General features: G+C 38.7%; 1 protein-coding gene across 3 annotated transcripts in view; it reads left to right on the top strand.

Moving 5' to 3' along the window:
- GRM1 (glutamate metabotropic receptor 1) overlaps window positions 1–12,621 on the top strand; it is a 193,472-nt gene that overhangs the window by 143,226 nt on the left and 37,625 nt on the right. For all 3 annotated transcript variants that reach the window (XM_072857953.1, XM_072857955.1, XM_072857954.1), the window contains exons 4-5: window positions 5,972–6,218; window positions 12,325–12,493. In XM_072857953.1, coding sequence (XP_072714054.1) covers window positions 5,972–6,218; window positions 12,325–12,493 — 416 coding nt within the window. The remainder of the gene's footprint in view (window positions 1–5,971; window positions 6,219–12,324; window positions 12,494–12,621) is intronic.

Genomic DNA, 12,621 nt, shown 5'->3' with positions numbered 1-12,621 from the left:
TAGGCGGTCAGCTACAGCTGGAATTGTCTGGAAAACAGGCAGTTACTTCTGAAAACACAACTTGAGAAATTCTTGTAGCTGTATATTTGATCATGGGCTGAAAGGGATGGGTGTTTGGATGTTTTAATATAGAATAACTGACTTTTACTAATCTGACTTGTTGCCTGCAACTTACATTGGGACATAATGAGCGCAGTGGCATGAACAAAAGTCCTCTTTATACCATCAAGAGGTGAAGATTTCATTCAGCCATACAATATTAATGAACAGAATGCACTTGTTATTAAGAAAGTGATATGAAGAGAAAAAGCCAGTTAGTGCACAGGTTTTGAACACACCATCGTTATACTAATTACATTTAGAGACATTCTAATCTGTGTTATTCATTTTGCAGTGCCTTAAAGTGAAATTTGTTAAATAATTTTGTTGTTATCTTTGTTGTTAGATAATGTAAGAGATGTTATAAATAGAATATAAGAGGGAGCGAACTGGCAATATTTGTAAAATATCTGAACCAATAATAACAAATAAGTTTAAACAAATGAAACCCTTTGCAAAAATTATTTCATAGAATCTTAGTTTGGCATGGTTATTCAGAGGATTAGCCATTGCTAAATAAAATGAAAAAAAATAAATATTTCAAGGAATCAGTGACAAAACAGAAATGTAGAATTGATTGCATTTTCCCTCCTATGTGTCCAAAGATAAAACCATAATTAGGTAGTTAAGCATCCAAATAAAAGTGCTCTCATTTTTCTAAGAAGCCAAATATCCTAAAATTCCACTAAAATCACAGTAAGCTAAGTCTGTTCATCACCTTTCATGTGTCATTTAGTTCTTTAGCTCTTTAGCTTTAGCTCTTATGTTTAGGGACCCAGGTTTGAATGACTGATCAGTTCAGCATGTTGGCCTTCTGCCCTGCTCCTTGCATGATCCTATGACACAAATTTGTTGTGGTCAAAGTTTGTCAGGTTTTCTCTAACATGAGACACTGCAAGATATGTGACTTCCACTGTTTTCCAAGGACATGCTACGTCACTAGCACATTTCTGCACAAACTCATACAGAGCCAGACGGGCATGTTTGCTCAGAGTCGTTGGGAGTTCTTTTGTTTTGTTGTTTTTTTCTTAATTCAGTTCAGTTGGAAGGGACCTACAATGATCATGTAGTCCAACTGCCTGACCAGTTCAGGGCTGACCAAAAGTTAAAGCATGTTCTTAAGGGCATTGTCCAAATGCCTCTTAAACACTGACAGGCTCAGGACATCAACCACATCTCTAGGAAGCCTGTTCCAGTGTTTGACCACCCTGTGGTTAAGGCGGTGTATGTTGGGACTGAAGGAGAGCATAAGAAATCTGCCTCCACGATTTCTCCAATGCATATGGACATTTCCTGCAAGCCTGGGTACTGCTCTACCAGTTCATGGTGTAACCCCTGCTCTGCCTCCTGGCATTTTTTGGGGGAGCCCTCTTCACTCTTTAGCATGGCTTTGTGCCAAGATGTTACACATGCAGCTCAAGTATGGGAGATTTCTTTTATTTCATCTTCCCAGTGAAATTTAGCCCCAATTGTGCTTCCAGAATAATTTTTTTGCTTAAATGAGCACTCATATTGAATGTAACCCATCACCATGTTGTAACTCACAACAAAGCTAAAATCTCATATGGCCTACCCATGAAGCATATCAATCCCAGGAAGGACCACTACAAATAAAGAAGGCAGTATATACAATTTCTAAGACCTTCAGATCTCTGTCAGGACCACCAGAAAACATGATAGCTCTCATAATAGTTGCTAACTGGACCAAGACAACAAAATCTCTTTTTATGTGACCTTGAATATTCAGCAGATGACAGTTAGTAACAAACCATAAAATTATCTGTCTATTCCAGATGAAAGATTATCATTTATAACAATTTTACTCAACAGATTTTGGCTTTTTATTGTAATCAAGAGTCATCTCTGAACAGACTGTGTTCTTTATCAAATGTGTGTGTTTGTTAAAAATTTGCCAACTGGCTAGGTATTGATCAGATTCTCCCACCAAAATGTTTTTACATTTCTTTCCATCCCAAATTCCTTCCTGCCCTAGCCTTTCTGAGGACTGCAAACAAGTAATCCTTTGTGCTTAATTTCTTATTGCATATTAACATAGACTTTTCCTATCTTTACTTTCTACATGAAAGTTAACTCATTTCTAGCTATGATTCCGATAGTGTAGTTTTTCTTAATTTCAGTTTGTCAAGTGGGATTTGCATGAGTACCCGCTCTGCTCTCGAGAACACTGTTAGCCCCACACTGACTTCACAGCAAAGGCACTAGACTAAATTCATGGTTGCTTTACATTCAGGTCCTTCTAAGTACCTAGCTGAAGCTAATATTAGTTAGATTTGAGGCACATTATGGTAAAAGAAAAGACTCACAGTGAGTTTCATGAAATTTTGGTCTGTCCTGTCTTCCTTCCCCCTCTACTTAGGTATTACTTTTAGCAGTGTTGGGAGCATTTTTCAGTTGTATGCAGTCACAGTGCTGTGTTTGGTGGTTTTTTTGTTTGGGTTTTTTTGTTTGTTTTAGTAGCATATGTGTGTATATACTCCCCTCCTTTTTCAGCTTTAAGATTGACTGACAGAAACAAAGACTAAAACCAAAACTGTAATAAGAAAAAATGACCCGAACTATTGAGGAACTGTTAAAATGAAATTATTAAATGAAGATTTGCATTGCATACAATACAAAAATAAGTACGTAAGAAATTTAGGACACTTGAATTCTTCAAGGTCATTCAAAAAAGTAATGGCCTAATTTGAGTAAATTCAATTAATCCAGTACTCACATGGCTTACAAATTTTCTTTGCTTAGTGAAAGCTAAGGTCCCTAAAATAAAAAAAGAAAAAAAGAAAGCTAACAAAATATTTTTCTATTTTCATGTTAATAAACCCTAGTGTTCAAATTAGTCTTTGTAGATCAGTGGTATTTTTTCCAAAGGATGAAAGAGGAAGGAAAAATAAAAGTTTCAGAGTCCAGAGTTCTGCTTTGCCCTTGTTACATTTCAAAGACCTACTGAGGAAAAATACAACTTTACAGAGAAGCCCCATAACAAACATAATATAGTTCCTGCATTTATTGAAAAGCTGTCCTATGAAAACTTAATTGAACATTGATTGCCTATGTTTTATCTCTGGCTGAACATAATTACACGATTTCAATTGTTTTAAAAAAACGACACACTTCTTACTGATTGTCATAAGTGAATTTTTACAAGCTCAAATGCATAAGTATATCGATAACTTATAATGATGAAGATGAAATAAAATGGATTTTGACTGCATGAAGTTAAGTTTAGATAAAGCATGCCTTCTCATGCTCGATTTACTAGAAAATGTCTTATTTACACATAGGGTTGTTTATATTACTGATCTGTAGACAATTCATTACCAGATGATGCTTCACATGTTGCTTTCCACTACAGTACAATTATTTCTATAGGTGACGTTAAGGCAGTCACCTCTGCAGTGTGGGACTATATGCTTGGAGCCTCAACGTAAGCTAGATGTTCACTCCTAATTAGTCAAAAGCAAATCCTCCCACTATCAAATATTTATTGTCTTTGGAGGTATGCATATTATACTGAAATATGAGAAACCAAATGAAGGCTTTGCTGAGTTAATACATACTTGAGGTAAATGGCCTCTTTTTGAAACATTCGCAAGTTCTGTTACATTTAGTTTTCTACCTGCAGGAGCCACATGAATGCTTGCCTCAGGAAATGCATATGGATGCTATCATTGTCTCCTGCAAGTGTCATGGATGTTTACGTTCCTTTTTTTTTTTTTTTTTTACTAACTGAGAAATTAAGGAGCTATCTGAGATAAACTCTCAGGTAGAAAACAGTTGGTAGTGAGTGCTGTGCCCTGTCAGTCATTTTGTGATTTCTTCTGCGACTTGCTGCCTAGAAGCTTCACAAGAAAGAGAGGACTGCCATGCCGAGCTCAGGGACTTTCCACCTCTCTTTCACATAGGGATGGAGAACACATTCATTTTCTATCTACAAGAAAGCAGAATCAGTGATAAATTCACAGTGTGTTAATCCTAAGAGACTAATCGGCAGATAAAACACACCTAGAGATAGCACATACAGACTGCACGTTAACATATTCAGGCAACAGATGTCTAGACCATGCCGTACATACTGTATGCAGTACTTAAGTGAGGGTACATATAGTGGCATACTCTTTGCTTCCCTGGGTAAATATTCTGACAGCTTACATACAAGGTTTCTATTCTTTCTGTATTTCTGAACATGGATGGTGTTGGTTTCATGTGATTTGAATGGGAGCTCTGAACCTTCTCCTGCAAAGAAAGTGGCAGATATGTTGCCTCTGGGAAATATTTCTCCAGCTGCTCCTTTCTTGGTGGTGCTGGTGGTGAATGTATGACAGTGACGGGAGCACATGAACTCATTCAGTCACATTATGCTATTTTCACAAGGCTTTTTTAATTCACCATCACAACTGTTTGCTGTGGTCAGCTCATTTGGAAAACAGTTACTGAAGCAAGACTTTCTTGCCCAGTTGCAATGAATGTCCTGTGCGAGGAAGACCCAGAGAAAGAAACCTAGACAATACCTGCCTTTGGTATGTCTGCTATCCTAATGAATCCCCAGCTGACATTTCTGACTTGTAGGGCAAATGAGCTGAGAAGACCAAATCAGAGCATTTTCCAAGGATAAATGTAAGGATGGTCTTCATGATTTGATTAGAAAGCCATACCACGTCTACATTAGGGGAAGGAAGTATTTTTTAACTTGAAAGTTTCAGTGAACTTGCAGATTTTCCTCTTTTCTTCATATTAAAATGACAACTATCTTCTCCAACCTGGATTTGAGAAGTGTCAGTTAACACCTAGTCTCTCACACATCCTACTTCCCCAGCGTAGACAAGGTGTTACTTAGACAAAGTAACAGAGACTGGATTGCAAATGCCTGTTAAACACCGAGTAATGTGGGAGGTCTACAGATAAAAGCATCTTGCAGTTTGGAGCATATTGTGATAAAATGGCTCAGGGGGAAGGAAACAAAACAGGGAGGTTTCTTACTTCCAGCTCCCCAGGACCCCTGCAGCACAGGTCCACCGTGACTCGGGGTCAGCGCTGACAGCATTCGGCAACTCGTGATGCGAAGTCGGGGAACGGCCCAGGACCCAGCGGGGTCTGATGTGAAATGCAACCACAAATGGTACCTTCTGGCAGTGCCGGCATGTCAGCAGATCAGAGCTAAAACCTACGTGTGGGGAAAACCTTCACTGCCACATTGTTTCTGCTCAATGGACAGAGACTTCAATGTCTGCTCATACAGGATCTTCTGAGCTGCAGTTACATAAAAAGTCCTTTAGTGTTATGAACTTGACTTTCTGTAGCAATCCCAAATTGGCATACCTACTACTACTTTTAGCTAAAATGATTAATTCTGATAACTTGAGAAGTGATGCTGATTTAGGTTGTTTGCTTACTAACACTGAAAGGGACATTGCTATCTTGGCCCTCAAAACCATGAATTTTTTTTTAAAAAAACTTCAAGTGTGAGAAAAAGTCAAATTTACAAGCAAATTGCTTTAAAAAAATGTTCTAGCTGAAATGCATCGTTCTGATACTGGATTATTTAACCCTTGTTAGCATAAATAACATTGGGGAATGACAAGTAAATATTCCAAAAAGAACAAATTAAGGCTGACAATTCGATTAAACTGGTGCTTTCTCATGAGGCATTTCACTTGCAATGAATTAAAGAATTCTGAAAAAAAAAAAAAAGTGGTTTGGTGTTTTTTTTATTTAATTAAAATCCATGGCACCTCATTTATGCTTCTAAAGCTTTATAAGAGAAATAAGAAAACGCCTTTTTATCTCTCACTGCTTTTTCATATGTTCATGTTATTTCAACTTTGTTTATAACAACACTCTTTTATTACTATTTTAGGCAATGAAAGCCTAGAAGAAAACTATGTGCAGGACAGTAAAATGGGATTTGTCATCAATGCTATATATGCTATGGCTCATGGGCTCCAAAATATGCATCATTCCCTTTGCCCTGGACATGTTGGGCTGTGTGATGCTATGAAGCCAATTGACGGCAGCAAGCTCTTGGAGTTCCTCCTCAAATCCTCATTCATCGGTGTTTCTGGAGAAGAAGTTTGGTTTGATGAAAAGGGAGATGCTCCTGGAAGGTACAGAGATGTTTCATCTCAGCTAATTAAACCAGATGTTGGGAAGGGGGAATGTTGCTGGGTTTGGTGATGGAGATGTCTTCGGCTGTTTTGCTGAAGCATACAGCGTGCATACTGTGAGACATAAATGGAATTACCTGGATTAGTCTTACCAATAGCCAGGAATAACACATGACATTGATAGCTGCAGCTCATGTTGAGACATTAACAGTACAGCCTGTAACATTTCTAGTGTTTCAGGAGAGGACAAACCTTGTATCTCACAGACTTTTGGTGTCTGAGCGACCACTGGGGCTCAGCACCAGAGTTTTAATAGGTATAAAGCCTCATACAAGTGCTTGGAAATTAATGAAGCATTTGCTTGCTAAGGTTTTGAAGGGAGGGCTGTAGAGCACATCCTTTCCAACTGGATCTCTGCTGCTCCAAGTGCCCCGGGGACATAGCACTGTATCCTTGCCAGAGACTATTTAGTTCTGCTTGGTGAGCTCCTGTGTGCTTTCCTTAACCTGTTTCACTCCAAATAAGCTTGGCTGCCCCAGAGTTTAAAGATAGGTCTGAGTAGAGTAGGGCAAATAATTTTTTTTTGCCAGAAGGTACTGTGTTTCACTCATTTGGGGTCTGGTAAATTCCAGCTGTGGTAGCTGCTACTGTCTAGCCCTCCCCAGCAGACACAGTATATACCTGAGCAATGGGTGAGACAGCAACTTTGTGGACTTGGACATCACCTCTTTTTCTTATGGGAGCCAGATGACTTTTCCTTTTTTCATTTTTTCCTCTTCATTTAGTTCTGTGGGCTCTGTCCAACTATTTTAAGTGAGACACCTCCCAGATGGGTTTATTTTTGAGTTTGGTTTTTTTTTAATAAATAAGTTTAATTCAGCTGCTGAAGTACACAATCCATTATTAAGTGAAACCTACTCAGGGGTTACTTCATTGAAGTTAGTTTTCTTACTGAGTTATTAAAGTGTTATAAAAGACTCTCTCACTCCATCTTTGGGCTTATTGCATAAATGCATCTGAGTGCCAACACTGCACAAAGAGAGTGCTCTGGAATAAACAAGAGTTTGCAGTCTGGCTTATGCTTTCAAAGAGTATTCGTAAGACACAGTGGCCTTAAAGCAACTCTTATTTCTATTACTAGCCTTTATTAGCAAAACTGACCAACTTTGTTACCATTTGCTATTTGCATTGCTAGTTATATTTAAACAGTGTATACATTTAAACAGCTCGTTACATTTAAATAGTAAGAAAAAGCTGGTCAGTTTGGTCTTCTCGCTGAGCTCTGTATACTTTAGATTTTTTTAGTCAAAGATATAGATGAGCTAGGTCAGACTTTGAAAGTAAGCGGCAAGCAATTCCCTTACAGTCAAACACATACTTATTGACACCAATGCATAAATCAAATCTTTGTACATATCATTTAGATAATACAGAGAAATTACTGCTTAGTGTAGCTTTAAGTTTATTACACACTATTTATCTCCATAAAAGCATTACTCCAGCTTTGCATATGCTGCATTGTCTGCCTGTTAGTTATTTGGTTTGGTGTTTAGGTGTAATTTTCCAATTTTAGCCCAAATCTTATTTATTGTCTTGTCATCTGAGAGCATTTCCACAACTCTCATCAGTACCAAGCATAGAATTAGAATGAACAGTTCCTGAATTCAAAATATAGGAGGGGTTATATCAGGATATTTCTCTGAGTAGGTCAGGATGACAGAATTTATTCCATCCATCATTTTGGTCTATAGCAAAGTTCATTTCTCTTGATTCCCTGGCCTATTTGGAATTTGATCAGTTATTTTAGGTAGGAGTTTTTTTGTTGTTCCTCATTTATATTTTCACAGCTGAAATTAGCAGGTTTGCGTAAGAAAGTTCAATTAACCTTTTTGTTATTCATGCCATAATCCTTGTATCAGTCTGTGGCATTTATATCAGAGAATGATGTATATATGAAATGTGATCTGTACAGTCTGGCAGATCTTTGTATGCCAGCAGTAGTTTATGCCCATGCAGAATTGTATTTGGCTCCAGATTAGCCCTAGTGCTTCCACAGCTCCACATTGAAAAGCTCTTTGTGGATGAGGGAACATACCATACCACTGTATCAATACCCAAAAGAGCTTTTGTACCTCAGCAAAATGAAAATATAAACACCACATACAACACCTAAATACAGCAAAGAGAGACAGATCTGAAATTTCCTAGTTTTTAAGCTTTTCTATTCCAGTGCAAGAATGTCAGACAAATATGTAAAAAGTTTTTTGATATTATGTTACCATATCACATGAACAAATTAACTTCACAAGATGGAATAAATCAATATTCCTTCTTAGAAGGCAGCAACCTTCCTCATGCTTGATTTTCGAAATCTGTGAGGTTCTTTGAGCAATTGACTCTCACAAGTGCCTAGTCGCAATCATCATGGGTAGAGCAGGTAGAGATGCCTGTAGTTATGTTTGCCTCACACTCACATAATTTCCTGTTTTGAACCCCTTACAGCTTCGTCAAACCTTAACCATTTGTTTAGATATAACTCTTTTTCTACCTCCGGCTTAATTCATGGTTTCAAGCTTTTATCAAAATGAGATTAGAAAACACGAAGCACTTTTTCAAAGGTTTATTTCTTCTGTACAGAATCTTTTCTTTGAAGAGCTTTTATGCAGAAATGTGAAGCAGAGCTTTATCTGGCACAAATGCAGTCACTTAACTGACTGCACTGCCTCCAGGAAAAATGATGTGGAAGTAGCTCTGGAAAATCAACAGCTTTCTGTGCTCACTATACTGTCATTAAGAACATGCTGGTAAAACTGCTGAACTTTTTACTTTTATGGAGTACCTCCCATTTCCTTTCTCAATAGTTATCATATCACTCCAATTCCCAGAAGTGGCTGGAGATGTGAGGGATGCAGTAGTCAACACCACATCCTTCTCTAGGCCTATGCAAGGGGCAGGGGACAGATCCATTTTGAGCTCTTGTCTATTCTAAGGTAACTGCCTACTTTTAGCTTACGGCAGGTATGAAAAAAATTACCTCTGTAGGACAAACAATTTGCGTAAGCCTCTGACCATAAAGCGCTATGTGACAACTGTCAGGAGAACTTTCAGCCCCTGCACTGGACCTCTGCTGTGTGGAGAAATGCTAAGGTTCACAAGCTAACAGACTTGGACGTAGGCCCATATAACTCTATCTAGTTCAAAATTTCCAGTAGCTCTTCCAGCTTCAGATATGGGAACTCTATCAACTCCAATGCTTTGAATAAATTATCAAATGCATAATGCAAATACTTCAAACATATAGTTCAATAGTATATAAATAGTATGCTAGTACATAAATAGTATAAAAGTATATAAATAGTATAGTACTTCAGTAGTATATAAAGGAATATGTCTCAAAACATACATGGTTATTTTGGAGTTTGGCTCCATGGGTGGTTGTTTTGGCCAGTTACATCCCAGCATTGTTCATCATTGCTGTTTTCCGTTCTGCCTTCCAGGATAGCAAACCTTACTGCCAGTCTGGTATTATGGAGAAAGGTAACTTCAGCCACCTCAGCCTAACCAGAGTAAGAGTGTGCCTGTGACCAGCTGGCTCACGGCCTGGCTCAACTCACAAGTCATTTGTTCATATGACACCACCTATTTGGTCACATCATTTCCCAATATACTGGAGAGCTTGTCCTTATATTAAAAGAAAGATTCATTTTCTTATGTGCAGAATGTTTTCATGGCTTCTGTAAATGCTGCCATATGTGTGTGAAATCCAGCTGCCTCCATGGTCCTCGCTCTCTTAGAGCTTCACAACTCTTGTCAAACCCACTTCTTTTGGAACAATCATTTTTAGCTTGGACACAGCCCAAAACTGTTAAAGCTGTACGTGTGTGAGTGAGGGGATGGGGGGAGGTATTCCAGCACTGAACTTGTCCTCACTCAAAGCAGAAAGTTTTCATTAAGGAAAAGAAGAAAAGGATAAAAAACTTATGCATGTCTCCATATACCAAGTGTGTTTGTTAGACCTCATTTCTCCACTTAAAATTCAAGCTGCATATCAAAGCTGCAAACCTTGTACTACAACTTGTCATATGCAAGACTGTGTAAGAACTTTTAGTCTGCATACTTTATTCTTTGACAGATAACTGATAGAAAAGGGAACAGTATTATAAGAAAACATAAGAATGGCTTTCAACCTAAAATCATATCCCTGAAATTGCCAACTCTTGATTGATATTGCATTAATGCCACTCTGTGCCTTGTAATATATTTTTGCAAAAATGAAAACAATCTGTGCAGGTTCAAAAATTTCATTAAAGGAATGTGAGGCTTTAGTAATCTTTTATCCCCCTTTGTGAATTCATTTTCCAGCCCAGAGTAACTGATTTTGTGTCAGTCTAATACAAGGTCACACTAAAATCCAAGTAGGTTCTTCTAGGAAGAGACATGTACATTCCTGCTCAATTTTACTCCTGTCTGTTGAGTCTACATTATAAAGTGCCTGGCTCTTATTGCTTCTTGCTATCCTGATTCTTCACAATCCTGAAAACAGCATTCCTTTTTTAATGTTCTTCCTTTGCAAGAAGTGGGATATGAGAAGGAATTGTTTCCTTGGTGAATTTGAAATTTACCCCCTTTCTAAGAAACTCCTCAATTAGCAGCCGATTGCAAACCAATGGAGCTGCCTTCTGCTTGGAGCTCCACTGAACTCAGTGGCAAGAGTCCCTTTTCCCATGTGATTCAGTGGAGCTCTGCAGTGGCACTGGCATTATCTGAGCATGCATATTTGCAAGACCAAGGTCTAAATACAGCTAAATATGCACTGCTTTAAATCATCTTTAACTAGAGACATCCCAAAGACTCAGTTAAGAAAAACAGACATCTAGAGAGTAATTCTAGCACCTCTTTCCTCTGTGAAGTGCAGAGGGAGTTGAAATTTTGCATGTTTGAACCTCAGAAGGGAAAAGAAATAAATTGATATGTCTCTCTCTTTGCCCACAATGAAGCATCCCAGTTTTATTTATGGCTCATACTTTGCTTACCTTTCATTCCTAAAGCACATACAGATTAGCAACACTTATTATAAACAAAAGATTTTTTTCTCCAGCGACTGAGACAATCGAGTAGAGAAAAAGAAGGCAGTAACTCCCAGGCTTGGAAAACAGAAGAGGCTTTGTGATTTTTCAGCTCCACTGCTGATTTCTGGTTCTCAGCCCTCTTTCTCTTGTTGTTTTTTAAACAAAGCCCTCCCCCTTCTCATCCTAAGAGGCCAGGCTGTAGGTCCAGCCTCTTTTGTGGTTCTTCCTCTCTATGCACTCTCCAATAGTCATTCTCCCATTCTTGCTTATTTCCTCCTAAGAAATCACCACAGTTAATCACTGCTTTCCACAAGCCACATTCTGTGGGTTAAGGAAGGAACAGAATAATTAACAGTAAGGGATGTGCACACATCAGGTCCGACACATGGAAGGCAACGATGGAGACAGGGAAGCTGAATGTTTATTGTAGCAGTGTTTTATGCTTCCTTTACATTAGCTTTGGGAACCACTCTCCTACTTGCCTAGGGCAAGGAAGTAAATTTTGTGCCTGAGCTGCTAACTTTTCCTGACAATCTCACCAGACTGGGTAATATAAATAGTTGAACTATGCTTACAGTTAACTTATGGCATACCATTTCAGTTAGTCTGAGCATTTCTACTGACTACTTTAGAGCTCCCAGCAGGAGCTATACTGCAACCAACCTGTATGTAGGCACCAAGTGAATGTTAAAGACATCTTGAAAAATGGCTGAAAAACACGCCATCCAGACAGTGCCTACACGTGCATCTTTAGCAGAGCTTGCTGCCTTTGATGTGCAGTTCTTCCTGGACACACAACTTTTTACCCACAGCTTTATGTAAGCAGGGCAGGCAGTTGGTAATTGTGTGGCAGTCAGAGCTGTCATTTCCCATGATTCTGCTGCAAATCCTACAGTATTTGGTGTTTCCGTGAAACTCTAGTCCCTGGAGTTAAGGGATGACACGAATAATTATGGAGGTAGAAGGAGAAAGGCAAGGTAAATTTTTATCCTTCATGTTGCAGGACGGTGACTCACTTTCTCTTTTTTCCCTTGCAGGTATGATATCATGAACCTGCAGTACATAGAGCCCAACCGCTACGACTACGTCCTCATTGGGACCTGGCATGAGGGCGTGCTCAACATCGATGACTACAGGATTCAGATGAATAAGAGTGGAATGGTCCGATCGGTGTGCAGCGAGCCTTGCTTGAAGGGCCAGATTAAGGTGTGCCTCAGACACTTGCTTTCTGCTATAGAAATGTGAATAACCAGTCTGTTTTTTCCCTAAACCCAAGCAAGCTTCTTTCAAGCCAAGGGACAAGGCTTCCTTTTCATCAAGGAAGCCGAAAGTAC

Source organism: Ciconia boyciana, chromosome 3, assembly GCF_034638445.1.
Source record: "Ciconia boyciana chromosome 3, ASM3463844v1, whole genome shotgun sequence".
Lineage (NCBI taxonomy): Eukaryota > Metazoa > Chordata > Aves > Ciconiiformes > Ciconiidae > Ciconia > Ciconia boyciana.
This window is presented reverse-complemented; position numbering and strand designations above follow the sequence as displayed.